At 42.3% G+C, this 27,847-nt stretch overlaps 1 protein-coding gene across 3 annotated transcripts in view; it reads left to right on the forward strand.

The window, feature by feature from the left end:
• si:dkey-14d8.1 (zinc finger protein 480) overlaps window positions 1-26,606 on the forward strand; it is a 64,456-nt gene extending 37,850 nt beyond the window's left edge. Inside the window, exons 2-8 of one of the 3 annotated variants that reach the window (XM_060902903.1) lie at window positions 2,723-2,846; window positions 12,716-12,921; window positions 13,042-13,131; window positions 17,542-17,637; window positions 17,724-17,834; window positions 21,049-21,172; window positions 24,293-26,606. In XM_060902903.1, the coding sequence (XP_060758886.1) occupies window positions 12,772-12,921; window positions 13,042-13,131; window positions 17,542-17,637; window positions 17,724-17,834; window positions 21,049-21,172; window positions 24,293-25,920 (2,199 nt within the window). In that variant the 5' untranslated portion in view covers window positions 2,723-2,846; window positions 12,716-12,771 and the 3' untranslated portion in view covers window positions 25,921-26,606. Of the gene's footprint in view, window positions 1-2,722; window positions 2,847-12,147; window positions 12,315-12,349; window positions 12,588-12,715; window positions 12,922-13,041; window positions 13,132-17,541; window positions 17,638-17,723; window positions 17,835-21,048; window positions 21,173-24,292 lie in introns of those variants that run through there. The other 2 variants (XM_060902901.1, XM_060902902.1) reach the window with 2 other exon arrangements.
• The last annotated feature ends 1,241 nt before the right edge of the window (window positions 26,607-27,847 follow it).

A 27,847-nucleotide genomic window follows, 5' to 3' on the forward strand; every position in this document is an offset into this window, starting at 1 on the left:
CCGATTGTTTTGAAACAATCTGACTTTCAGTTGTTCATTCAGTTCTCCGTTCATTCGCTTCTTCCACGTAAGGGCGAGATGGCAGCAATATCCAGCGCAGAAATCAGACGGCTGGTCCACTCATTCTCCATTTTCTCCATACTGAGACGGGACAGAACGTCACCGGTTTTAGCAACAACCGTGGGAAAGTCACTGCCCAGGAGATAATATGTCACGTCCCATTCCATCCTGGGTTTTACCAACAACCCTCGGCTCACACCCCTGGAGAACTGGTGCGACTGAACTTACTTTCCTTTTTTTTAAATAAATAAATACTTTCTTTTTCTTGTAGTTTTCTTTTCCTTTAATTGTTGGTACTGCACCCTCTTTCAATATGGGCTTATAACCAACGCTCCTCAACAGATCAGAGGTCTCTTACAAGTCTTCAGTAAACTATGCAGAGGAGAGGCGAGACCACTTCATAGGTGCCCAATGTGCCCGTGAACTTCTCGCAAAATGCGTCCAAATCTTTGCAGTTTGAACATTCTTGGGCCATGAATGCAACGAAAATCCACCTTCTGTCGTGTTGCTGTACCCGCCAGCAACACATCTACGTGTCGTGGCAATAAATGAGCTCAAAATGGAGGATCGGAGTTGCAGTCAGCTCTGTGTTTTAGTATAGCGGAAATGGCGATGAGACCGATAGACTTCCTGCTGTGACGTTACGGACGTCAAGGTCATTCACTCGGACCGCTACCTATATGAATCACTTTAATCGTAAAAATTACTATACTAGATTTATTGTTAACGCTTAAAACTATTCTTGTGCCATTCTTGAGGTCTCGAGGCATTTATAAACGAAAGTGAGGCCATGGTTCTGCGTATCTCCTTTAAGCAGCTTCATTGGTTACTAGTAGAGAAACGCATTCACTACAAGATTCTACTTCTGGACTTCAAAGGGTTGCATGGCCTTGTGCCTGGTTATATCAGTGATGCTCTACAGCTCTATGTCCTGACAAGAACACTTAGATTTTCAAATGCTGTTCTTTTAAAGCTGGTGGATTACCATCTTAAGACTATCGTTCTTTTGCTGTAGCTGTGCCTCACCTCTGGAACACGTTACCCGGAGACATTAGATCTTGTGACTCTCTTTTCAAGTCAAAACTTAAGATTCATCTATTTAGAACTTATTGCCCATTCATATGCATTTACAATTTGTATATTTAGCGCTCAGAACTCTTTTGCTATGAGCGCTTTATTTTTGTTGTTTGTTTGTACTGTATTAATTGAACTTGCTGGATATTAACAATGAACTCCAAGGATCAGACCAAAACAAGCATATTGGATTGCCATATTGACAAATGCAACAGTCATCAATTTTCAAGGACCATAGCATTAATGCATTTTTTTTTAGACAGGATTTGCTCTCCCTCGCTGTCCTGTATGTCACCAACTCTTCATACCTCTGTGCTACTCATCACAGCCTCTCTCTCTCTCTCTCTTTTTCTGTAGCTTATAGCACCCTATCAACTTTTCCAGACCCAGACTCCTTTTCCTGTCTAGCTTTTGAATTAGCCAACACACACATTTTCCCTCGATTACACCAAAATATCTGCAGCCTGTGCAAGACCATGGAGCGTTCATTTCTATGCTTTCTTGTGCTGGTTTAGTAAAATAATGCTCAAATATCTGTAAATATTATAAACCAGCATTACCACTTCATATAATCATGTAAGTTTTGTTAATCTAAGAAGATTTTCCCTTCTACTGTGGTGGGAAAATGCACCCAAGATGGGGTCCTCTCCTTCAGTACTTGTTCTTACTTCTTCAGATTATTTAATTATTATTTGTAAAACATCAGTGAATTAAAAAATCAAACCGAATTAAATTTACTAAGGCAGAGATTCAAAACGTCAAATAATTGATCTGGAGTCCTTCTTGGTAGCAAAAATCAGCAGTTTACTGCAAAGACACAGCCAGGAGTTCATTCCAGGAATGAAGTCAGAATGAGCCAGTCTGTCAGAGCATAAATCTCTTCCAAAGGTGACTGAATTGTTTTTAGGTTGGACCACCTTCTTTTCGTCCATTTTCTAATGACCCCTCCTGCTTTGATACATCATTATTAATACAACTCCTTCCCCCTAATTGCAGTTCCCCTTATGTCATCCATGGTTTACTAATTACAATGCTTTTCACTTATTTTTGTCTAATTTTACCTCTACTATTATCTTCTGTCCTTTTGCCCTTAGGGTTACCATCCATCCATCATCTGTAACCACTTATCCTGTGCAGGGTCACGGGCAAGCTGGAGCCTATCCCAGCTGACTATGGGCGAGAGGCAGGGTACACCGTGGACAAGTCGCCAGATTATCACAGGGCTGACACATAGAGACAAACAACCATTCACACTCACATTCACACCTACGGTCAATTTAGAGCCACCAATTAGCCTAACCTGCATGTCTTTGGACTGTGGGGGAGAACCAGGGAGAACATGCAAATTCTACACAGAAAGGCCCCTGTCAGCTACTGGGCTCGAACCCAGAACCTTCTTGCTGTGAGGCAACAGTGCTAACCACCATACCACCCCCTTAGGGTTACCTCAAGTCCATATTTCCTCTATCAGTTTTTTACTTATTCATCTATTATATTTAAGTTTGACCATCTGGAACAACCTTAACGTACAGCTATTCTAAGCTCCAACTGACTCACTTGTCTTCCTACTATTCTCCTTCTTCCTTAGGAGAAGCCATGGCCTAATGGATAGTGAAGCAGCTGGGACCAAAACATTGCTGGTTCAATTTCCTGGACCAGCAGGACTAGCTGAAGTGCCCTTGAGTAAGGCACCAACCCCCCCAACTGCTCTGGTAAGAGTGGTGGCATTCATTGTGTCTGATTAGCCAAAGAAAAACTGATGATATGATTATCAGTTTGGGTGCTGCCCAGCCAAAACTAAACTATTATCCCTTCTACTTGTTTTTTCTCATGTAAAAAATTATATGCCTTGCTTGGTCAACAAGAATGTACATGGCTCATAATGGTTTTAGCTCAGCACCTGCGTCTTGTAGTTTTTACCTGTCAGGGTTGTTTTTACTAGCACACTACACTCAGCAGCAGTAAGAACTTTCACAAAGTTTGGATTATGCCAAATGCCAGAGTATGCACTGCAGTTGTAGGCTATAGACTGAAATATTACTCATGTACTGTTTAGATTATGGGCCGATAGTACAAAATACACTATATGACTAAAGGTTTGTGGACACCTGACCATCGCATCCAATTCCAGATTCGTCCCTGCTTTGCTGTTATACAACCCAGATTCCAAAAAAGTTAGGACAAAGTACAAATTGTAAATAAAAACGGAATGCAATAATTTACAAATCTCAAAAACTGATATTGTATTCACAATAGAACATAGACAACATATCAAATGTCGAAAATGAGACATTTTGAAATTTCATGCCAAATATTGGCTTATTTGAAATTTCATGACAGCAACACATCTCAAAAAAGTTGAGACGGGGCAATAAGAGGCTGGAAAAGTTAAAGGTACAAAAAAGGAACAGCTGGAGGACCAAATTGCAACTCATTAGGTCAATTGGCAATAGGTCATTAACATGACTGGGTATGAAAAGAGCATCTTGGAGTGGCAGTGGCTCTCAGAAGTAAAGATGGGAAGAGGATCACCAATCCCCCTAATTCTGCACCGACAAATAGTGGAGCAATATCAGAAAGGAGTTTGACAGTGTAAAATTGCAAAAGAGTTTGAACATATCATCATCTACAGTGCATAATATCATCAAAAGACTCAGAGAATGGCGGCACGGTGGTGTAGTGGTTAGCGCTGTCGCCTCACAGCAAGAAGGTCCTGGGTTCGAGCCCCGGGGCCGGCGAGGGCCTTTCTGTGTGGAGTTTACATGTTGTCCGTGTGGGTTTCCTCCGGGTGCTCCGGTTTCCCCCACAGTCCAAAGACATGTAGGTTAGGCTAATTGGTGGCTCTAAATTGACTGTAGGTGTGAGTGTGAATGGTTGTTTGTCTCTATTGCCGCTTTTCCACTACAAACGCGGCTGAGCCGTGCCGTGCCGAGTCGAGCTGAGCGGGGCTGTTGGAGTTGCATTTCGACTACAACCGCGCTGAACCGTGCTGGCTGGAAGTGGGTGGACACATTGGGTGGAGTTAGCGAAAGTGGGTGGACGTCATGTGATGTCGTTAAGCAGCGCAAACAGTGACATCAGTGACAGTGGCGGAACAAGTCAGAGCCGGGCCGGGGGCGGGGCAAATGACCTGGCCCTTTATTAAAGCTTATCATAACATCATTTTAGGCTACAAAATGTCCGCAACTGCGGTGTTTACCAATTTCAACACTACCGGGTGCAACTATGTTATTTAGTACATCAAGTCCTTCAAACGAACATGTAACTCAGAAACAAAAAACATTAGGATACTGTACATGGCTCATAATAAAACATCAATAGCCTATACTGCGCACATTATTTGAAGGGCATACGAATGAGCGCTCAGAGGTTGCAACGGTGACAGGAAGAGTCAGAAATAAAAGGAGGGCGGTGCAAACCTCACTGAATGCACTGTGTTTACCAATTTCAACACTACGGGGTGCAACTATGTTATTTTGTACATTAAGTCCTTCAAACGAACATGTAACTCAGAAACAAAAAAACATTAGGCGACATACTGTACATGGCTCATAATAAAACATCAATAGCCTACTGCGCGCATTATTTGAAGGGCATACGACGAGCCTTGCGCTCCGCGAACTCGTCCACGATGCTCTGTATGTCACTGATTCAGTGAGCTTTTCAGCGGTAGTCTCATGACCCGAATAGTAAACAATAAACATGGAGGACATGGAGTCGTTAGTGTTGCTGGTCTTGGTGCTGTGGCTTGTTGTCACCGACAACGCCAACAGATACTGGCAAGAGCGTATAGATGAGGCGAGGCGCATAAGGCTTCAGAAATTCTCGTAATTCTCCTTCTTCCGGGTTTGCGGTGTTTACAGATCCCAGCGTGCTCGCGGGGCGTGTGTGGGCGTGTGAGGACACTCCTCCTCACCAATCAGTGCACAGGGGAGTGTCTGCTCACGCCCCCAGCCTCACTCGGCACGGCTTGGCTCGCTTCAGCCCCACTCCAAAACGGTGCGAGTTTTAGGGGCTAAGCAGGGCTGAAGCGAGCTGAGTCGTGCTGGTTTTTGGTAGTCGAAACGCGAGCCGTGTCGGGCTGAAGTGAGCTGAAGCAAGCTGAAGTGAGCTGAAAAAGGGTAGTGGAAAAGGGCCATATGTGTCAGCCCTGTGATAATCTGGCGACTGTGATAAACTTGAGCAACTTGTCTCCTCAGTTTACAGACTGTTGTAAAGAGAAAAGGGGATGTCTCACAGTGGTAAACATGGCCTTGTCCCAACTTTTTTGAGATGTGTTGTTGTCATGAAATTTAAAATCACCTAATTTTTCTCTTTAAATTATACATTTTCTCAGTTTAAACATTTGATATGTCATCTGTGTTCTATTCTGAATAAAATATGGAATTTTGAAACTTCCACATCATTGTATTCCGTTTTTATTTACAATTTGTACTTTGTCCCAACTTTTTTTGGAATCGGGGTTGTAATAGCAGAGCAGAGCCCCATGCTTGAGATAAATGCATCGACCTGATTTTTGATGGCTTGACCATACAACGCTGTACATAGGTACAATGAACATGTACTACAATAGGGAACCTGACCATAAGTACAAGGCAACGTATCTCATAAACGCTTGACCACTGGACAATGAAATTCGTATCTTTATTTGCATAAGATAGCTGGGTTTTTAATCCAGCAGTTATTTTTAAGTTGCTTTTTAAAAAATAATGTGGGATTATTTACGAACACATTTTATGGAAAATATTCACAACAGTTTCATATAAAACTAGTTAAAACAGTTTGATTAGTCCACTACTGTAGCTTGTTGGACGATTGACAGTTTCTGCCATGTAAGAGCAATAGACAGATGTAAGTGCAGGAAGAATTTTATTGAAGACATGCTAGCAAACAGATCCAAAACGTAGACAAAGGCAGAGTCAAATAACAGGCAGTTATTCATTGAGACACAGATAGGATATCAGAGGTAATACAATACTCACAGTCCAAAAACACAAACAGGGTCAAAACCAGAAAAGCAATACAAAATACAAGGTTTTCGCAAAATCAAAAAGGCCTGGTCCCACAATACTGATAACTGTAACTACAACTACAACTATATTTATTTATTTATTTATTTATTTATACAACTATAAATAAATGGGTCCCCTGTAGTTTATGTGGTTAGTGGTCGAACCAGACCAATAACAATACCTTTTGCCCAGGCCTGGGTTTATCTGTATCTGTGAGATTGCTTCTGGAGCGATTTTTCCAGACTTGAACCTGATCCAATAAAACATCTGACCAGTCAGGTAATTGTTTACATGTGACATTGTCTGAGCACATGCTGTTTTCCCCGGGCATCTTTCTACATCCTTGTTGCATCATGAAGTCACGGAATACAGATTCATGGAAAATGAAAAATATAATACACAGCACAGATCTTTTATTCATGGATATGTGATATTTTTTGTGAAATATCAATAATAAATTAAACATATAAATGCAGGTAAGATATTTTAATTATGAACTTAGGCAGTCCAAACATTTAATTGTTTTAGGCTCCTTAATTTTTTTTTATCCATGATGCATCATCCATATGAAATTGGTAATCAATCTGTAATATACTGACTCGTCCGTGACCAATCCGTAAATTATTAGCATCTGTGATACATCCATATTAAAATCCGTAACCACTCTGTATTTTGTATCCTTCTTTAAAAAATTATATTTCCATAGTCTATCTGTATTTTATCAACCGCCGGAGTGTGTGGGTTATTTTGAAGTCCAAGCTGTACAGTATGACCCGGAATAATGTGCTATGACTTGGAAAAACTTTCATGACTATTCCAAAGTTGCATGCATTTATTTCCTTGAGTGGCAGGACCAACCAATATTATACGGTAGTCGGGATTATAGTTGTGGTGCAACTGCTCCAGACTGGAACTAAATTCAGGCAAAGGTATAGTCATCGTTGTAGTTATATGTATAATTATAGTTATCTGTGTCGTGGGACCGGGCCCTTACTGAGAGTCCTTATATGTATGTGCTGTGATTGCGCTCTAATCAGGAACAGGTGCATGGTAATTAGTCCTAATGGCGTGTGCACGCTTTGCAGTCTGCCACTGCGCACCCTGAACTCCAACGAGTGCGGATGTGAGAGATATGATCAGACAACTGTTTGGCATGTCAAGTTTGATATTGGATGGTAACTACAGTAATGATGTAAAGTGAAAGCACTGGTTCACTGCTGTCCACCAGACACCCAGCAGATTCACAGCATAATAAATGTAATGGAGTTGTTTCTGGCGCATGGCATGTGGTGTCAAAGAAAGGAATAAATATACAGTGGTGCTTGAAAGCTTGTGAACCCTTTAGAATTTTCTATATTTCTGCATAAATATGACCTAAAACATCATCAGAGTTTCACACAAGTCCTAAAAGTAGATAAAGAGAACCCAGTTCAACAAATGAGACAAAAATATTATACTTGGTCATTTATTTATTGAGGAAAATGATCCAATATTACATATCTGTGAGTGGCAAAAGTATGTGAAACTCTAGGATTAGCAGTTCATTTGAAGGTGAAATTAGAGTCAGGTGTTTTCAATCAATGGGATGACAATCAGGTGTGAGTGGGCATCCTGTTTTATTTAAAGAACAGGGATCTATCAAAGTCTGATCTTCACAACACATGTTTCTGGAAGTGTATCATGGCACAAACAAAGGAGATTTCTGAGGACCTCAGAAAAAGCGTTGTTGATGCTCATCAGGCTGGAAAAGGTTACAAAACCATCTCTAAAGAGTTTGGACTCCACCAATCCACAGTCAGACAGATTGTGTACAAATGGAGGAAATTCAAGACCATTGTTACCCTCCCCAGGAGTGGCCGACCAACAAAGATCACTCCAAGAGCAAGGTGTGTAATAGTCGGCGAGGTCACAAAGGACCCCAGGGTAACTTTTAAGCAACTGAAGGTCTCTCTCACATTGGCTAATGTTAATGTTCACGAGTCCACCATCAGGAGAACACTGAACAACAATGGTGTGCATGGCAGGGTTGCAAGGAGAAAACCACTGCTCTCCAAAAAGAACATTGCTGCTCATTTGCAGTTTTCTAAAGATCACGTGGACAAGCCAGAAGGCTATTGGAAAAATGTTTTGTGGACGGATGAGACCAAAATAGAACTTTTTGGTTTAAATGAGAAGCATTATGTTTGGAGAAAAGAAAACACTGCATTCCAGCATAAGAACCTTATCCCACCTGTGAAACATGGTGGTGGTAGTATCATGGCTTGGGCCTGTTTTGCTGCATCTAAGCCAGGACGGCTTGCCATCACTGATGGAACAATGAATTCTGAATTATACCAGTGAATTCTAAAGGAAAATGTCAGGACATCTGTCCATGAACTGAATCTCAAGAGAAGGTGGGTCATGCAGCAAGACAACGACCCTAAGCACACAAGTTGTTCTATCAAAGAATGGTTAAAGAAGAATAAAGTTAATGTTTTGGAATGGCCAAGCCAAAGTCCTGACCTTAATCCAATGGAAATGTTGTGGAAGGACCTGAAGCGAGCAGTTCATGTGAGGAAACCCACCAACATCCCAGAGTTGAAGCTGTTCTGTACGGAGGAATGGGCTAAAATTCCTCCAAGCCGATGTGCAGGACTGATTAACAGTTACCGGAAACATTTAGTTGCAGTGATTGCTGCACAAGGGGGTCACACCAGATACTGAAAGCAAAGGTTCACATACTTTTGCCACTCACAGATATGTAATATTGGATCATTTTCCTCAATAAATAAATGACCAAGTATAATATTTTTGTCTCATTTGTTTAACTGGGTTCTCTTTATCTACTTTTAGGACTTGTGTGAAAATCTGATGATGTTTTAGGTCATATTTATGCAGAAGTATAGAAAATTCTAAAGGGTTCACAAACTTTCAAGCACCACTGTATATTCATAACTGTGATGTATATCTCATTATTGGTCTCACTGTCACAAGACAATGCAGCAATTTATTGATGCAAAATACACTACACTACACAATTCGATGGTTCATATGCTATAAATCAAGTCAAATCAGTTTATTTGTATAGCGCTTTTAACAACAGACATTGTCGTGCAAAGCAGCTTTACAGAAAGATAAAAACTTTAAAACATATGAGCTAATTTTATCCCTAATAAATTTATTTATCCCTGAGGAGCAAGCCTGTGGTGACGGTGGTGAGGAAAAACTCTCCCAGATGACATGAGGAAGAAACCTTGAGAGGAACCAGACTCAAAAGGGAACCCATCCTCATCTGGGTGATAACAGATAGCATGATTATAAATAACTTGCTTCTATAACTGTGTCTATGTAGTCACAAAGTATAACTGTGTGATTACATACACCACTGTGCAAAACTGTAAGTGTCCAGAGCCATCTTCAATAGTGCTATATATATACAGTGACATGAATGTCATCTTGGAAATTACTGAAAGCCCAAATAGTGCCATGACTTTCATATCCAAGATGACATTCATGTCACTGTATGTAAACTTCTGACCACAATTGTGTGTGTGTATATATATATATATATATATATATATATACACACACACGGAAGAGCTGGTGGAGGTGGCTGGAGAGAGGGTAGTCTGGGGTGCTCTGCTTAGGCTGCTACCCCCACGACCCAGATCCGGATAAGCACTAGAAGATGGATGGATGATTGGATGGATATATATATATATATATATATATATATATATATATACACTCAGGGCGGCATGGTGGTGTAGTGGTTAGCGCTGTCGCCTCACAGCAAGAAGGTCCGGGTTTGAGCCCCATGGCCGACGAGGGCCTTTCTGTGTGGAGTTTGCATGTTCTCCCCGTGTCTGCGTGGGTTTCCTCCGGGTGCTCCGGTTTCCCCCACAATCCAAAGATATGCAGGTTAGGTTAACTGGTGACTCTAAATTGACTGTAGGTGTGAATGGTTGTCTGTGTCTATTACCCCTTTTCCACCAAATCAGTTCCAGGGCTGGTTCGGGGCCGGTGCTGGTTCACAACTTGTTCAACTTGCGAGCCAGCTGAGAACCAGTTTGCTTTTCCATAGCTCGCGGTGCTAAGTGGAGCCACGTCATTACGTCGCTGTATACGTCATTACGTCGCTGTATATGTCAGTTACGGCGCTACATTTACATAAACCTTGGTGCGAATATCGAAGCAAAAACAACACGGAAGAAGCAGCAGCAGCAACAACAATAATAATGGATGACTTCGCATTTGTACAGCTGCTGCTTCTCGTCGCTTAAAAATGGCGATCTTTCGCGGTCTTGTTATTGTTGTTGGTCTTAACAACTCCCCCCCCCCCCCCCCCCCGCTGACGTAAGCGGTTCTTTCCTCTGGCCCAGCAGAGAGTTGGTGCTAGCCTGGAACTGGTTTTTCTGGCCCCAGAGACAGTTCTTTGTCAGTGGAAACAGAAAACCCGGTTCCAAACTAAGCACTGGTCCTGAACCAGCCCTGGAACTGTTTTGGTGGAAAAGGGGCATATGTGTCAGCCCTGTGATGACCTGGCAACTTGTCCAGGGTGTACCCCGCCTTTCACCCGTAGTCAGCTGGTATAGGCTCCAGCTTGCCTGCAACCCTGTAGAACAGGATTAAGAGATAATGAGATAAGATTATATACACTCTCTCATCCTCTTCTCCCAGGCCATGCAAGCCAACGTCTCTTTCAAAATTCTCTCAAATTCTTTCATATTTAATGAAGCAAACCTAGTGGCCATATTTGTTTACAAATTGTCACAACCGCTCCCGTGTGCAGAAGTTTTATATTTCCGACGTGTGACATCATGTCGTCTTGACAACCATGCAATATCGTAAACCATATTCAACGTTCATTCTCCATTGGGTAGAGTGACGTAATACACGTAGGATAAGCGATATGCGAACAATATTGCATGCTATCAAACCAAATGAATGAAATCTGCTAGAAGGGAATAGAATACATACATGTTATTTACCAGCTAGGAGGTCCGTATCGTGAAATACCGTGACCGAGGTCTTGAAAGTACTGACCGAGGCCCTCTGGGCCGAGGTCACGGTATTTCACCAGACGGACCGACCTTAAGCTGGTAAATAATATATTTATTTTTTCTTTACCAAATTCTAACAGAAAACGAGAGCGCCCGAAAGGGAAAACCATACTGAGCCGCCATTTTGAATCCTCATTCACGGCTGTAATGCAAATGGCTTCCTCCTCGGTATACAAGTGCACTTCCATGGCAGGAAAAAAACTACATTTTGCCGCCTATGTAGTCCCCTATTTATACAAATAGGAGTCATTCAGGATTCAGCCATGTTTTTGCTTGGCGTTAGCAAGTTACAGGTTTTTAGCTTTCTCCTGAAATGTTTTCTTTTATTTCTTCTTCCTCAGGGTAGTAAAACTTGCTTTCGCTGTGAACACGGTCGTTATCGCTATCCATGCTGTAAAATTAATGCTATTCTCCTGAGAAATGAGAAAATAAATGTTGACAAAAACTGCTACTATGTTTGTTGTTGTTGTGAACGAGCGAGTCGCAAGAGGTCCAAGAGCGCAGGATTTGATGGAAACCGGACTGCGAAAAAAAATAAATGTATTCATTCCATCAAAAAAGTGTCCTGTATGGATAATATTTTGTAATAAAGACCGGCTCGCTGTATATTTTCCCTTACATAATAGCAGAGCCTTGATGGACCATCCAACATAATCTACGCCTAATAGTAATTTTTAAAGAAGAAACATTTAATAGTTTATAGATACAGTATGTATGTTTTGTAAGATGCCTAAACACATCACTGTATGACAAAAATAAATCCAACTAAAATACTTCCCATGGGACCAAACCTTAGTCCAAACTGAACTCAAAAACCCTAACAGGCCTGGAGACTGCTATTTACTACTAAAAATTCAAAATGGCGCCGGACCACGAGCAGCTCACTTCACCTCCAGTCCTGAAGAGGGCGCAAGCGCGTGAAAAGACAGGCAAGAAAACTGTTTTGTAGTGTGTGTCAGTGTTGTGTTTCCTCACGGGTTGTTGCTTTGGTTAGCTTCACGATTATTATTAGTAGTTAGTTAATAATCAGTTTTATGTGATTTTTTTTGACCGTCGTGATAAAATAAAATTCGCTTCCTCTGCACAGAGAACTTGGAAATGGCCGCCTTAGAGGTCCAACAAAAAAGTAAGGCTCAAATCTGAAAACTAAAAAAGCTTAGCTGAGGGGCTAAATAAACGCTATTTGAGTGGCGCGGTTGAGAGTGACAGAGTGCTAAATTGCTCGCTACGTGATATGTAGTGTGCTACAGTGGGCCGTAGGAGGCATTATATTACACCCTAAGTAGTGCACTTGGATAGGAAGCGTGGAGCCGTTTGTAATTCGGACAGCGTGAAGCTGGCTAGCAAGTTGTATTCTGTAACTACTCAGCTATTTTGGTATTAATATGACTTTTATGAGGTTTGTGTTACATTCAGCTTGTATTTTTTAAAAAATAAAACAGGTTTAAATACTCTTTATTTATTAAAAAAAAAATAATGCGACTCCATTGACCACAGAAGCGGTGTGTTTTGTGTGGTGTGTTGCAGCGGGCAGTGCGCTGCCTCTGTCCGCCCTGCGCCTCGTGGTGCCGCCGCTGCGACTCATGTCTGCTTTCCTGTGGCAAGTGGTTCAGCGTGGGAACGTCACACAGTACGGCAAACTCGAGCAGTTTGTCCTGCTGGTGTCAGAAACGGTACCAGACATCATGAGTCAACATCTGCTGAATAAGCTCGTCTTTCATTTAAGGAAAAAGGTACTGTCAGGACCACATCTGGGTTTCCTGCTCCATTCCAGATGCTGTCTGACTTGCTGTCCTCTCTCTCTCTCTCTCTCTCTCTCTCTGTCTGTGGGTGTGTGTGGTATTTTCTTCCAGGTGATATTAGAGCTCTGTTTTAAAGACAAAACTCCTGATGTGTGGATAATTCAAGCACATCTGGACACACTACGCAACCTGACTAACAAAGTAGGTGTGTTTTTATATACTGTTCATGTCAAGTTGTCCAGACCAAAAGCATACTTGCTGGCTTTTCAAAATTCTCATGGGGCATGAACGACCTTTTCAATTGGATGAGGGTGTGATGCGTGGTTGAAACGATAAGAAGAAGAAACCTTTATTTGTCGCATGCACAGTGAAATTCCTCCTCTGCAGTGAACACACACACACCCAGAGCAGTGGGCAGCTACACTAGAGCGCCCGGGGAGCAGTCAGGGGTTAGGTACCTTGCTCAAGGGCACTTCAGCCCAAGGCCGCCCCACGTTAACCTAACTGCATGTCTTTGGGGGAAACCGGAGCACCCGGAGGAAACCCTCACCAGCCGCTGGGTTCGAACCCAGAACCTTCTTGCTGTGAGGCGACCGTGCTAACCACTACACCACTGTGCCGCCCTAAAAATAAAAAAACAGTGGATCCCATCTCATCTCATCTCATTATCTTTAGCTGCTTTATTCTCTTCTACAGGGTTGCAGGCAAGCTGGAGCCTATCCCAGCTGACTACGGGCGAAAGTGTGTGTTCACTGCAGAGAAGGAATTTCACTTTTGAACATAAACCTCTACGTGTATTTTGTAACTCATGACCGGTCTAGGGCCCAAAACCCGAAATTAATTTTAAAACCTACTCGCTGCAGAGCTTCAACTTATCAGGCCTCATTCTTCAATAGGATTGTTAAACCATGGAACTAATATATGTAAATATTTTTCCCCAGATAAATTCTGTAGCCTCCCTGTTTTCAAATCATCCCTGTTAGAGCTGTACTTTGAATTACTGACCTCCACCTATAATACGGACTTTTCATGTACTTGGTCTGTGTACCGTGACTGTGGTTGCCACAGATCAATTTAGTCTAATTTTAATTGTATGATTTTTCTCTTTTATACCTTCAGGGAAACGCCTTGCATGGGTCGCCCGTTCGCATTCTCCCCTTTGGGCTGACTTGCTTTATTATGTTGTTTTTTTTAATGTTTATTTATTTTTTTATGTTTATTTTGTAACAGTCCAATAAAGTTGGTAAAAAAAAAAAAGGCGGGGTACACCCTGGACAAGTCGCCAGGTCATCACAGGGCTGACACATAGACACAGACAACCATTCACACTCACATTCACACCTACCGTCAATTTAGAGTCACCAGTTAACCTAACCTGCATGTCTTTGGACTGGGGGGGAAACCGGAGCACCCGGAGGAAACCCACGCGGACACGGGGAGAACATGCAAACTCCGCACAGAAAGGCCATCGCAGGCCACGGGGCTTGAACCCAGAACCTTCTTGAGGCGACAGCGCTAACCACTACACCACCGTGCCGCCCAGTGGATCCCAATTAATTGCAAGCCATTTGAAATTTATACAATTAAAGAGTTTTTGAATTGTTGATATTGTTCGATCAATTACTATAGGTTATAGGATTCATGTATCAGGCATGAGAGAGCTCAGAGTGAAAAATCTGAAATAATACTCGTCTTGAATTTTAATATAATAACAATGAAAGGGAAGTCTTAAATCAGATTTTTAGCTGAAAAATCTCATGCCTGAATATTGTATCCATACAGAGACCCACAGAAAATAACACAAGTGATGCTTTCGAAGAATGTTTATCATTTCACTTGTAAACTTTTCACTTAAAACTTTCAAACATAAATTCGAAATAGCACTAAGACACGACCACACTATTCAAATACACTCATCAAACAAATTCTGTCATGCAAAATTTCACTAAACACTTTAGAAGTTGTACAGTTTGTTTCTGAAATGGTATCATTTTTGGCATAATTCTTTCCACCATGGCTGATACTAAAATTTCTGCGACACAACTGCACAAAGAAATTCTTAAGAGTTAAAAACATTTCAATACGATAAATATATTTAGTTTATACAGACGTGCAGATCCGACTGTATATGCAATTTAATTATACTTGCTGCAAAAAAGTACAAAACATAATGAAAATCTTAAGTTAATTTCAATGTCTCATAAGTACTTGTTACATACACGTACAAATGATCAACTATTTTTAATTAAAAAATAAGAACATTAAGAATTTACATAAAAGGGTGTGAATGACCTATTGTAGTTTTGAAGAATATGTAATTTACCCGCTTTTACCCCACCATAAGATTGGGATAATTGAATCGCAATTGAATAATTGGGATAAATGAATCCCTTTGTAGTCTTACCTTGCAAAATGCGTTGGTCTGGCTGGTCGAACATTTGCTTATCCATGGAAATTAATTCTCCCATGCAACCCATGGTATTGGGTTTAGTGGCCATGATGAATGACTGCTTGTAAAAAATGTCGGACAGCCTGGGTGAATCCTACATTATACGAGTAGCACGCTGTGTGAGCACAATCGCCATCAGGCGCGTTAAAATGTAAATAACTTTTCTAGAATTTCACCAAAACTCATTGAATTTTCAGCATTGTAAGAGAACTCCCTAAAGTATTATTCAGCAAAACCCCAGAATGATAGCACAAATCTAGAATTTTTAACAGAATTTTAGTTCGTAAAATTTAACGTAATTATGGACGTCACGCGTAACATTTACACCCGTGAAAAATCACGTTGAATGCTGTTTTGAAAGTTTTGATCAAATATTCTCTATAATAAAAAAATCGCTTAAATATTACAAACACAGTTTTTTAATGTATCAAAAAATAATTTTGATAAAGCAAGGAAATTCGGAAGAAAATTTGTTTTTTCTTTTGCTTGTTGTGCGCGTCACGCTACCAAAATCTAACTAACCCCTTCACGAACAATTTCAACTTTCATGGACTTGTAGCGCGAATAAACCTTTAAAAAAAAAAAAAAAAAAAAATATATATATATATATATATATATATATATATATATATATATATATATATATATATAATACTTCTCACCCAGTAAATTAGAATCCTGGTGATTTATATCCTCGTAGCTTCAGTAGATCTAGAGATTTAGTCGATTTAGTAAATCCCAAATGCTGTGAAACACGCCAGCCATCTATGATAAGTGCTGCTGTAGTTGAGAAACTCTCATTTCTCCCGCTTCCAACTAACTCCGTGACCCATACCAAAATAACAACGTCACGCTCATCACTTAAGGATGATTTATGCCAAGTTTCACGGAAAAATACAGCGAAATAAACTTGCTAGAAGCATTTTTCAAAATCCCAAACATTATGAAACATTTCTTGTAGGGTTTCAGGTTACAAATTTCGAGAATAGAGAAATTGCGGCGCGAAAGTTTGCCACTAAACTCGCGAAAATACTCCATCCTAGCGAGTTTCACAACCGAACTAGGCTACGTGACAGTCCGTGACCACCCAGGAATGTTCTAGAAGGTACGCTTCTAGGCACGTGCGATCGAGAAAGACGCCACGTGAAGGTAGTAAAGGTAGTATTTCCACTGTCTTATGATGTTTTTGCTTGTTTTAGCGCGATAAACAATGCATTATGGGTAATCATTAAAATGCTGATTTCAAGGTTAAAATGGGTAAAAACAACTAATTTATATAGATATTGTAAAAATTGTGCCTAATAGTTATTTCAGTACATAAAATCAAAACCTGAATTTTTAATTTTTTTCCCTATGTTACACCATTGTGCATCTATAGCATGCTACTCATCATTACCGAAGTGATTGTCGTTCTTTTCGTTGATTGGTTAAAAATCAGTTGACGTCAGCAGTGTTTCTCATACAATTCTAATTGGACATAATCGGGAGTATTTTTAACTTGGCGGTAGGGATTTCCCAAAATCGGGAGATTATCCAGTTTTTAACAAATACGATCGGGAGACGGAGGCTAAAATCAGGAGCCTCCTGCCAAAATCGGGAGGGTTGGCAAGTATGCAAAAGAACAAACAAATGGTCTCTGTCTTTCTTTCCGTCTCTCACAGGCTCACCGAAATGGGACGGTCTGATTGGAAAACTATCTCTTGGTCTTTTTCCAGTCTCACCACTTTTTTCCAGTTTCGGTGAGCCTCTGCCCGCTGTCACCTCAAGGCACTTTTCTGTATTTGAGAACGCAAATGTTCGACTAATTTGATCCGGACTTTATCCTGCCCAATAGTTCATGCACCAATGCACCATTCTGTGAAATTTTCCAAAATGCTCAGAACGGCACATCTGGCACCAGCGACGATGCTATTGGTCAAAGTTACTGAGATCGCTGTTTTTATCTCCATGATGATTGATGTAAACTTTTTAATCGAAGCTCTTGACCTGTATCTGTGTGGTCTTGTGCGTTGTGGTGCTGCTACACGAATGAGTATTTGAGATAAATGCAGTCCTTTTTGGCAGGCTGTATCTTGACACCAGTGCTGGCGAACAGTCACGGTTGTCTCTGTGCATTTTCCATCAGTTGGTTTAATTGTGCTTTTTATTTGAATTTCTTACAGAGTAAGGACATAGAGAGTGAAGTCATGAATAGCAAATTTATAAAGATGATCCATAACATCTTGGAGGACACCGAGAAGAGGGAGAGCTTCCTGCAGGTTAGACGTGGCTCTTGTCTCTCTTTGTCTCGTCAGTCTGTTCAGCCGTATTCCCGCCTTACATGATGCTGTTGTTTGGTCCACAGAATGTTCTTCCTGTAGAGTATGGGTCTGGATACGATGCTGTCCTGCAGAGCTTAGCCTGGGAGTTTCTAACTCGAGTGGATGAACTCCTGCCTGTGCCAAACCTCAAAGAGGTGGGTCATCAATCCTGATTGCGTCTTTATTTAGCGTAATCGATGAATTATTAATCCACTTATCAATTCAATCAAGTCTTCGGCCAAAGCGATGAGACAGACCTCTGAATCTTAGTGCTTGGGGTGGGGTTACATCTAGTGGGTGGAGTAACAGTGTTACTCTGCATTTAGTTTATAATTCGTTAAAGCGTACAGCCTGGAAAACGCAAGTGACATGATTTTCAAGTCTAATTACTGATGTATAGATGATAACGAGGATGAAGGCGAGAACACGCACGAATATATATCGCATATTCAGACTTGTATATTCAAGAAAGTGATTTTATAATTTGATGACCAGATAACTATGAAATGTGTAAGCTACCCTTTCTGTATAATTAGATATACTTTCAATGTTTTAGCTTTGTAACATATCTAGCTATCATAAGCCTCGGTCACAACCGGATGTACGATTTTTTGGCCGTGCGATTTTTGGCGTTTCCCAAATCACTGCGTTTTTTTTTTTTGCTCATGGAGAACCTAGCGCTACGTTCACACTGCAAGGCTTAATGCTCAATTCCGATTTTTTTGTGAAATTCGATTTTTTTGTGAGGTCGTTCACATTAACAAATATATGCGACTTGTATGTGATCCTCTACTATGAACGAAAAGCGACCTAAAAGTGTTCCGCATGCGCATTGCAGGATACGACGACGTCACACGCAGTGAGCATGGCCAGTGTTTACGGAAGTAAAACCGCCCGGTTGCGGTATGACTCATCCAATCTAGCTTGAATAGCTGCATCCCCCCAAATGGAAATCAGCTCCCTAACCTCTGCGTCCTTCCATTGAGAAGATTCAGAACCTTCACAGCCCGAAGCGTCCCTCGCATTGATGTCATGCGCAGGGGCGCAGATACGTTTTTTGAACTGGGAGGGACAAAGCTGCCAGCAAACCAACCCCAACCCCGATATGCCTGTCAAACTTGTTGTGGGTTACCATAGCAACCAAGCTCGAGCTCGCAACCTGTGCAGTCTGCGCAGCTCAACCAACCGAATATCAGTCTTTTTGTTTTATGTGAGTTGTTGCAACTATGTATACACTGCTGTGCACCTCAATAAACCGAATGGTAATTAGTCTTTTGATTTTTCCGTGAGGTTTGCCTTATGCAAAGTGGGGGGGACTGAACGAGGTGAATTTAAATCTGGGTGGGACGAATCCCACCCGTCCCACCCTCTATCTGCGCCCGTGATTATGCGCCATGTTGTTGTAACTTTTTTTGAGAGACCCGCTGCCTACTTCAGCGCAGAATAGTGACGTTTGTGGCTTGTTGATGATGTGTAAGTCGGATGAATGCGACCTGGCGGTTCAGACTGAAGTCGCATATGAAAAGAGCGGATAGGGATCGGAATTAGGACCACATATCCAAACGGCCTGGGTCGGATTTGAAAAAATCGGATCTGTGTCGTTCATATTGTCAATAAAAGATCGGATACAGGTCACATATGGGCGAAAAGATCGGATTTGAGTCACTTCAGCCTGCAGTGTGAACGTAGCCTAGTTGTGGTGACCATGAAGGAGTAAGATCACCGCGCACCCAACATACAACCTGGAAGTTGAACGTGCGTACCACGCACGAAATCTGAGGCTGCTCGGACGTACGGCTGTCGCTTCATTCGTACAGCCAACGCACGAAGTTGTAAGACCAACGTCCTTCAAACGTGCACTAATCGTACTGAGCGTGCGTTCCATGCAGGCTTCGTATGAAGGTTGCAAGAACTGCGCACGATCTGTATGTTGTGCGTACCAACGATGTTGGATTTTTACTAAGAAAATGCCAAAACAGCACCATAATTAGTATTTAGCAGGTCAATACTCACCAGTTATGTGTAGTTCAGTAGCAATGCCCGGTGTCACTTTCCGTTTGTGGATGGCGTTGCTGTACAGGTCCAAAGTCTTGTCATAGAAACAAGGGTTGGCACGGAAAAAATCCACCAACCTGTCCTCGTCTGCTACGCCGAAAGAGTACGACAAACTCCTGGCCTGCTGGCCACTGTTGTGGTCTTCATCCTCCTCCTCACTGCTCCTTGTCCTCTCTCTCTCTCCTCCGTCTCTGACACCTTTTCTATCCTCCTCTTCCCTTTTGCCTTCGGCATATTGAAGCAATGAAATGAAATTGGATTTTCTCTCAATTAAAGCCTACGTGTACAAATGGCTGTAGGCACCCCTGCAGCTTTATATACCCGAGTTTTCGTGCGATTGACACCCTCTCGCCGTACGGCCAGTGCACGGCCGACTTACTCGACGCGCATGGATGATGTACGAAATATCTGAACGTGCGTTGGCCGCACTAATTACGTATGTGGGGCGCACGACACACATATGGAGTCCGCAAGTGCGACGTATGAAAAAAATTGACGTTTTGCCCAAACCTGACACCAGCAAATCGTACGAAAGACGCATGTCGGCCATACGGAAGACGCACGAGGTTAAGTTTGTCTTGCAACCTGAAAAAAACGTAAGCGCCCGTAGAATTTGTTTGACATGACAAAGAACCTCTGCAGCCGGTCTGCGGCTAGTCTACAGCTCAAAAATCAGCACGTCACACGCGCCCTCCGTGTGTTTCTTGCGTTTTTTGCACGTAGACCGGCCGTAGGAGCACGTACAGCCGGTTGTGACCGAGGCTATAGCATGCCTTGTAATTTCCCATTAGTTACTGCAGTTATAGTATTCTTGTCTTTCATACAGATGACAAGAATGATCATATAATTTTTATTATAAAATATTTATACTGTGCGTGATATATATAAAAAAGAAAGTGGTGGTAATGAAGGCACAGTAATGTTAATCCCCTCCCACTAATACAACAAGAAGTCAAACTGCCAATCAGAATACTTGTAGGTGGGCTCATACTCCAGATGTGGAGCCGTGCCCCAAGCTCCAGATTAAAACTCATTTTCTTGTCATCACTACTTTCCATGTTCACCTGAAACTCTTAGACGTTTTGTAATTTGCACTTGCGTGCTGTAATTTTCAAGGTAACAAGTTAACGCAGTGTAGATTATGGAGTGTTTTCTGGTAATGAGTTTTAAATAAACACTCAAATTGAGGTAATGAGACTCGCAGCAATGTAAGCACAGGTGTACACGTATATTTGATAGCGTTTGAGTGGGGATTATAGGCATTGGGTTTTAATTTTTAAATCGCAATATAACGTAATGTCTGGGTTTGTTCAGACAGCCTCGTGGCTCTGTGGCGCTCTGGCTGCTATGGAGGACATTGTCCAGCCACTCTCTGACCCAGTGGAGCTAAGGGACGTGCTGCAGCATTTCAAAACCAAGAGGCATAAAAACAGAACTGGTAAGCCTCTCGTAGAAACCTTAGTCCACTTTACTGCAGGTTATCTGATCACGTTATACTCAAAGTCTGCTTCTGGGGTTTAATAGTTCAAGGTAAGGCTGTTGATTTTTCCAGTCTAGTAACTCTCACACAATTAAAAAAAACATTTTAAATTCAGTTTATCTATACACGAGCAAATGTAGTGGGGTCAGAAAGAGCTTTAGAAACAGCTTGAGTAATTACCATGTGATAAATGTGTCAACTTCATAATAAGTCTGGAAATGTCTAGCCAAGGTGCATCGTTTCTAAAACTGAACAGGTTTTTCTCCATGTGTTGAGTGAAGGAGTATAGTAGTAGACTGACTGCTCGTTTGAAATAACACGTAAAAAAAAAAGTAATTTTCTATGGATTATACATGTATAATTATATATACACTATGAATATTTGTGGGCGGCACGGTGGTGTAGTGGTTAGCGCTGTCGCCTCACAGCAAGAAGGTCCTGGGTTCGAGCCCCGGGGCTGGCAAGGGCCTTTCTGTGTGGAGTTTGCATGTTCTCCCCGTGTCCGCGTGGGTTTCCTCCGGGTGCTCCGGTTTCCCCCACAGTCCAAAGACATGCAGGTTAGGTTAACTGGTGACTCTAAATTGACCGTAGGTGTGAATGAGAGTGTGAATGGTTGTCTGTGTCTATGTGTCAGCCCTGTGATGACCTGGCGACTTGTCCAGGGTGTACCCCGCCTTTCGCCCGTAGTCAGCTGGGATAGGCTCCAGCTTGCCTGCGACCCTGTAGAACAGGATAAAGCGGCTAGAGATAATGAGATGAGATGAGATGAATATTTGTAACGTAACGCTTGCTAATTTAATATAACGTGTGTCTGAAGACATGACTGACCTTTTTTTTTTTTTTTAATAAATAAGTTGTATGTCCTTCTTTTGCAACTTGGGGGGTTCTGACATTGCTAACTTGTTTGAATCGAATCGTTTTTGAGCGCATGAGAGGAAAGTGAAGTGGACGGGAAACCAGCAGCTTGAGCTGGGGATGGTCCTAGTGCCTGCACCCCGTCCTGTTTTTGAACAAGCACTCTTTCCGAGTGGTCCTAGTGTCTGAATCCTTACAACCCTATATGTGTGTATATATAATATATATGGGTCTGTCTCAGAAACTGGGTACTGTGGGGGTGCCCCACTAAATATATACTCAGTCAGTAAACTATACGGTTTTGAATGGTGATGTTGGTTTTAATTTGAAATAAAATGATGAAAGAAATTATACAGATAAAACTAAATCTTTGATGTGAATATTTTATTCAGGATTTGGCAAAAATTCTGCAAATTTGTGGGAAAATGGCGGCTTGATCTGGGACATGATAAATGGTTGACTACATTGCATTCCCTTAAAAAGGCCACTGAAGAGTCTACAGTTATCACTGATTGTATTTTAAGTTGTAACTTTATACACCTAAGGATTGGTGCGCGCTCAGAATAATCATAACCGTAATAAAACATCATGCAAAATACTTGATCACCGTCGTAACTCCATTTCCCGCAGACCCAAAACCAATACGATCGTGTGTTTTGATCTAAACGGAAAGCCTCAGGGTCAAGGTCACTACCTCACCAAAAGTAGTAACTTAAAATCACTACGCCATATAAACATTTAGTTATAAATCTGCGATTTTGTTTTTTAAAACGAAAGCTGAAAGTTAGGTATAGAATGTTTCTTACAGAATGTTACGATGGTAGCTGGTCTTGTATGAATTTCTGAGCTATAAAATGAGTCGTGGTCTATTTTTTACCGTAGCGTGTTATTTGTGTGCGGGGAAGGACACACATTAACAATTTGCGTGTGTAGAATGGAATTTTCCACTCCAACAGTTAGAAGTTGATCGTGCTTCCATTTGCGGTCTTTCTGTTACACGGGTGATCTGTTCGGACGTTATCGCTGAAAAGGTGAGTTTTGACAGTTTTTTGTTTTAGTCGTGCAGTATAAGGCAATAGAATGTTTCTTTTTCATCTTGCTTTCATATTTCATAGTGTTTGCGTATTTTTGGCCAATATTTTGCAACCATGGTCAATTTAGATCGAACTTTTGATAGAATCTACGGCCAGTCATTTTGCCCCGCCCCCGCCTCGCGCTCCGTCCGGTGCGGTAGTGATGTCCCATTGCTCGCGCGCCGCAGCAGAGACCTGCGTGAACTTCAGCCGGTACAGTCGCTGTTCTTTTACCACCGCCGTTATTCTCATCTTTCCGGTGTGTTCTTGATTTTTCCATTGTGTCCTATTTCGCCATATCAAATACCCAAAATGTATCATATTATTCATATTTAAGTGAATAATCAATTCAGTCATCATAACTTGGCATTTTTAACCCAAGCAATCAAAAAGAGGAAATTTATTCAATATTTTCACTCATCTGTGAAGGAGGGGCTTTAATTCTTCATGATGTAGTTATTTTATATGGAAATCAATTTTACAAAAGCATTTGAATTGTAATAAAAAAAAAAATGTTCCACAGTGGAGGCCAGATAAAGGAAGATACTATCTTTATTCTTATTAAACATGACAAAAGAAACATTGAGTGTTAGGTAAATGCAAAAAAAATAGTAAAATTAGAAAATGTATTTTTTTGACCATAATGTCCCAAATGAGAGACCAGTTTCTGAGACGGACCCGTATGTGTGTAATATATATCGTAGGGAAAACACTGTAGTAAATAAACAGCCCCCTACACACCTCTTGTGTAAAATTTCCATGTGGTTTGTGCATTTTGGGTTGCTGAGAAGCCTTGTATTGACGCGAGTGTGTATGCTTGCATCCAGCCAAGTTTAATCACTTGGAGTTCACCTGTAGTTCACTTTAGGGTTGGGTCGGTATCGGGGTCTTCTCATCTTGAGAATATAGCTCAAAATTCAAGCAGTTATTCCTTGCCATTTTCAGGGATCAGTAATGCAAAATTCTTTTTTTTAACAGAAAAAGAACAAGTTTTACTGTCCACATTACACAATGTATTAGATGTTTATTCGCCATCCATTTTGGTGTGTAAAAGCCTTAATGTTACTGTCTGTATTTTTACTAATTCAGTATATTTTTGATCTAAAACCCTCACAACAAATAAATCGTTCTTCTCTCTTAATGAAAACAGAGCCAGTCTTGTCGTCCTCTTCCATTCAGCAAGAGATGGTGTTGCCTGCCAGCTCTATCCCTCATGAGAAAATCTTGCCTCCCTCCTCCATTGCACAAGAAACCATCATTATCGCACAAGCACTGAGTGAAACTCAATCTGAATCTGACCGCGCAGCAGCCACGATAATGAGCCCCGCCCACAGTGACGCGGAGGAGACGGAGGCTTTGGATAACGTAGCAGCGGAGGTCGAGACAGAACTGCAAGAAGAAGAAGCAGTTTATCAAGAGAACAGCACAGGGATGTGTGAAGTCCAGCAGATCTACCTCACAGCAGACGGCTCGACCGTTATTGTTTCGGAATTGGACAGTGGCGGAGAGGACACGTCTCAGCTGCAGTTTCTAGAACAGTCCGATGTCATGGAGGCTCCTGAGGTGAGGGAAATAAGCATGGAGGAATGGATCTCGGAAATAGCAGGGAAAGTTCTGCCTCTGTCAGTCATGCCTTCTTCCACTAACGTCGACGTCCTTGCAGAGGAAACGGCGTTCGTTCCTATTATTGAAAGACCTCCATCGATAAAATCCATCATCAACAGAAAAAGCTCCCCTACTCAAGCGACGGCCAGCAGAAAGGTGATCACGTTGACCGCTGAGTCTCAGGCGAACCAAGACCCGGGCGAGAAGAAGCACACGTGTCGAGTGTGTAAGAAGGAGTTTCGATACGAGTGCCAGCTGAAGAATCATATGCGCGCGCACACCGGAGAAAGACCATTCCAGTGCTCGGACTGCGGCAAAAGCTTCCGGTGTCTCAGTTTCCTGTCGAGCCACGTCAAAACGCACTCGCTCTCCAGACCGTTCAAATGCACGCAGTGTGCCAAGACCTTCCGCAAGAAAGCCGACCTCATCAAGCACGTCCGCGTGCACACCGGAGAGAAGCCATACAAGTGCAATATCTGTGGTAAGAGCTTCTCCCAGGGCTCGTACCTGAAGATTCACCGCGAGTGTCACACGTCGGAAGACCTGCACCAGTGTCCACATTGTGAGAAATTCTTCCCTACCGCGTTCAAGCTGGCTGTACACATTCGCTACCATTCAATGGCGCGCTCCTACATGTGCAACGTGTGCGGCAAGAGCTTCATCTACGCCAGCCTCCTCAGGAGGCACAAGGGCTATCACATGGGTGAGCGCAAGTACCTGTGCACTATATGTGGCAAGTCCTTTGTGTACATGTTTGACCTGAAAAAGCACCAGCGCAACCATGAGAAGCCACGCGTGCGCATCCCGTGCAGGTTGTGCCACAAGACATTTGCAGGACCAGAAATGCTGCGCTGCCATCTCCGCATCCATACAGGAGAGCGGCCATTTGGCTGCAAGGTCTGCGGCAAAACCTTCTCGCAGATTGGCAACATGAAGCGGCACGAGCGCGTGCACACGGGAGAGCGTCCGTATGTCTGTACAGAGTGCGGGAAGACCTACAAACACTCGTCCCACCTGAAGAACCACATGCTGAACCATACAGGCGAGCGGCCATGGCGGTGCACGCAATGCGGCAAAAGCTTCAAGTTCCAAGGGCCACTGAAGAAGCACGAGCAAACACACCTAGCTGAGCAAACGCGTGGGCGCAAAAGGCACGAAACCAAAAACCCTTAAAGGCTGTGACGCACTTTCATCCTGCTGTTATGCTAGTGGAATTCTGAATTCCAGTTCGAAGTAGAACTCTCCAGAACCTGGATCGGCTTTCCGAAAGGTCAGACCAGCTTGTAAGAACATAGGAAAGGTCATGACGCGGTGGTGTCTGGTTTAAAGGAAATCGACGCTGATCGGTGAGTTGATTCCTTTAAGAGAGAAGAGGAAGAGCAACAGTAAGATGGAACGTAACCCGGAAGTCTGGTGGCACCTTCTGAGTATAGGAAGAAATGTTGTATATAAGATTGAGGAGTATTTCACAAGAGGGAGCTTTCATACCTAGAACATGTATTTTCCTATAAATATATGTATTATTTTTGTTTGTTTTTGTTGTTTAATTGGAGCCATTCCGTTAAAATAATGCTCTGAACCACTTGTTGCACTAAATCTATTTTTGTAACGATCCAAAAGACGTCCTGGGTTAATTAGGAAGAGTGGAGGGTGTTCTGTAGGAGGAACAATGCTCACGATTGGTAAATATTCCCAAACTCATCGTATTTGCATTGTACTAATAATATAATGAAAATAATTCTGAATGGGAATCTTTTGATTCTTCATCCAAAGTCTTCCTTTGAGTGTGATATTAAGGTTTTGATGTTTAATAAAAAAAAAAACACTCCCCTTACCATGATACAGATAATAAAACAAACCCTCGGTTTTAAACTTGTGTATGTGTGCAAATATTTGTATTTTTTTCAGTAGTATACAACCATCCATTATCCATAACCGCTTATCCTGTGCAGGGTCGCGGGCAAGCTGGAGCCTATCCCAGCTGACTACGGGCGAAAGGCGGGGTACACCCTGGACAAGTCGCCAGGTCATCACAGGGCTGACACATAGACACAGACAACCATTCACACTCACATTCACACCTACGCTCAATTTAGAGTCACCAGTTAACCTAACCTGCATGTCTTTGGACTGTGGGGGAAACCGGAGCACCCGGAGGAAACCCACGCGGACACGGGGAGAACATGCAAACTCCACACAGAAAGGCCCTCGCCGGCCACGGGGCTCGAACCCAGACCTTCTTGCTGTGAGGCGACAGTGCTAACCACTATTTATACAGTATTTTCTTATCGCTTAGAAGATATGTCATTGACTTCTGTGTGCATCTATCCGTCCCTTAGAGGACCCCTGCTTTGCAGATATTACTGATGTACAGTAACGAGGTGGCTCGAAAATACTGTTCGGGTCCAAACCGAGATCATCTTATTAAATTTAACAAGAACCAGAACGGGGCAGCACGGTAGTGTAGTGGTTAGCGCTGTCGCCTCACAGCAAGAAGGTCCGGGTTCGAGCCCCGTGGCCAGCGAGGGCCTTTCTGTGCGGAGTTTGCATGTTCTCCCCGTGTCCGCGTGGGTTTCCTCCGGGTGCTCCGGTTTCCCCCACAGTCCAAAGACATGCAGGTTAGGTTAACTGGTGACTCTAAATTGACCGTAGGTGTGAATGTGAGTGTGAATGGTTGTGTGTCTATGTGTCAGCCCTGTGATGACCTGGCGACTTGTCCAGGGTGTACCCTGCCTTTCGCCCGTAGTCAGCTGGGATAGGCTCCAGCTTGCCTGCGACCCTGTAGAACAGGATAAAGCGGCTAGAGATAATGAGATGAGAAAAACCAGAACTTGAGATTTCAACTTTATTTATACATAGCACTTTAATAACAGCTCTTGCTGCCCAAAGTACTTTACATGGATCATTAAATCACAATATGATAAAGGCATAAAATCAACCTCCAAAACACATCTGCAGTCTATGTAATATGTTTGTCTCCTCAGGTGCTAATGAATATACGAGATTTAAAGACTAATGTGCAGTGGTAAGCTATTCCACAGCTTCAGTGCTGCCACTGCTGGTGTTATAGTGCTTGAGACCGGTCTTGGTTTCAGAATCG

Source organism: Neoarius graeffei, chromosome 21 (genome assembly GCF_027579695.1).
Source record: "Neoarius graeffei isolate fNeoGra1 chromosome 21, fNeoGra1.pri, whole genome shotgun sequence".
Lineage (NCBI taxonomy): Eukaryota > Metazoa > Chordata > Actinopteri > Siluriformes > Ariidae > Neoarius > Neoarius graeffei.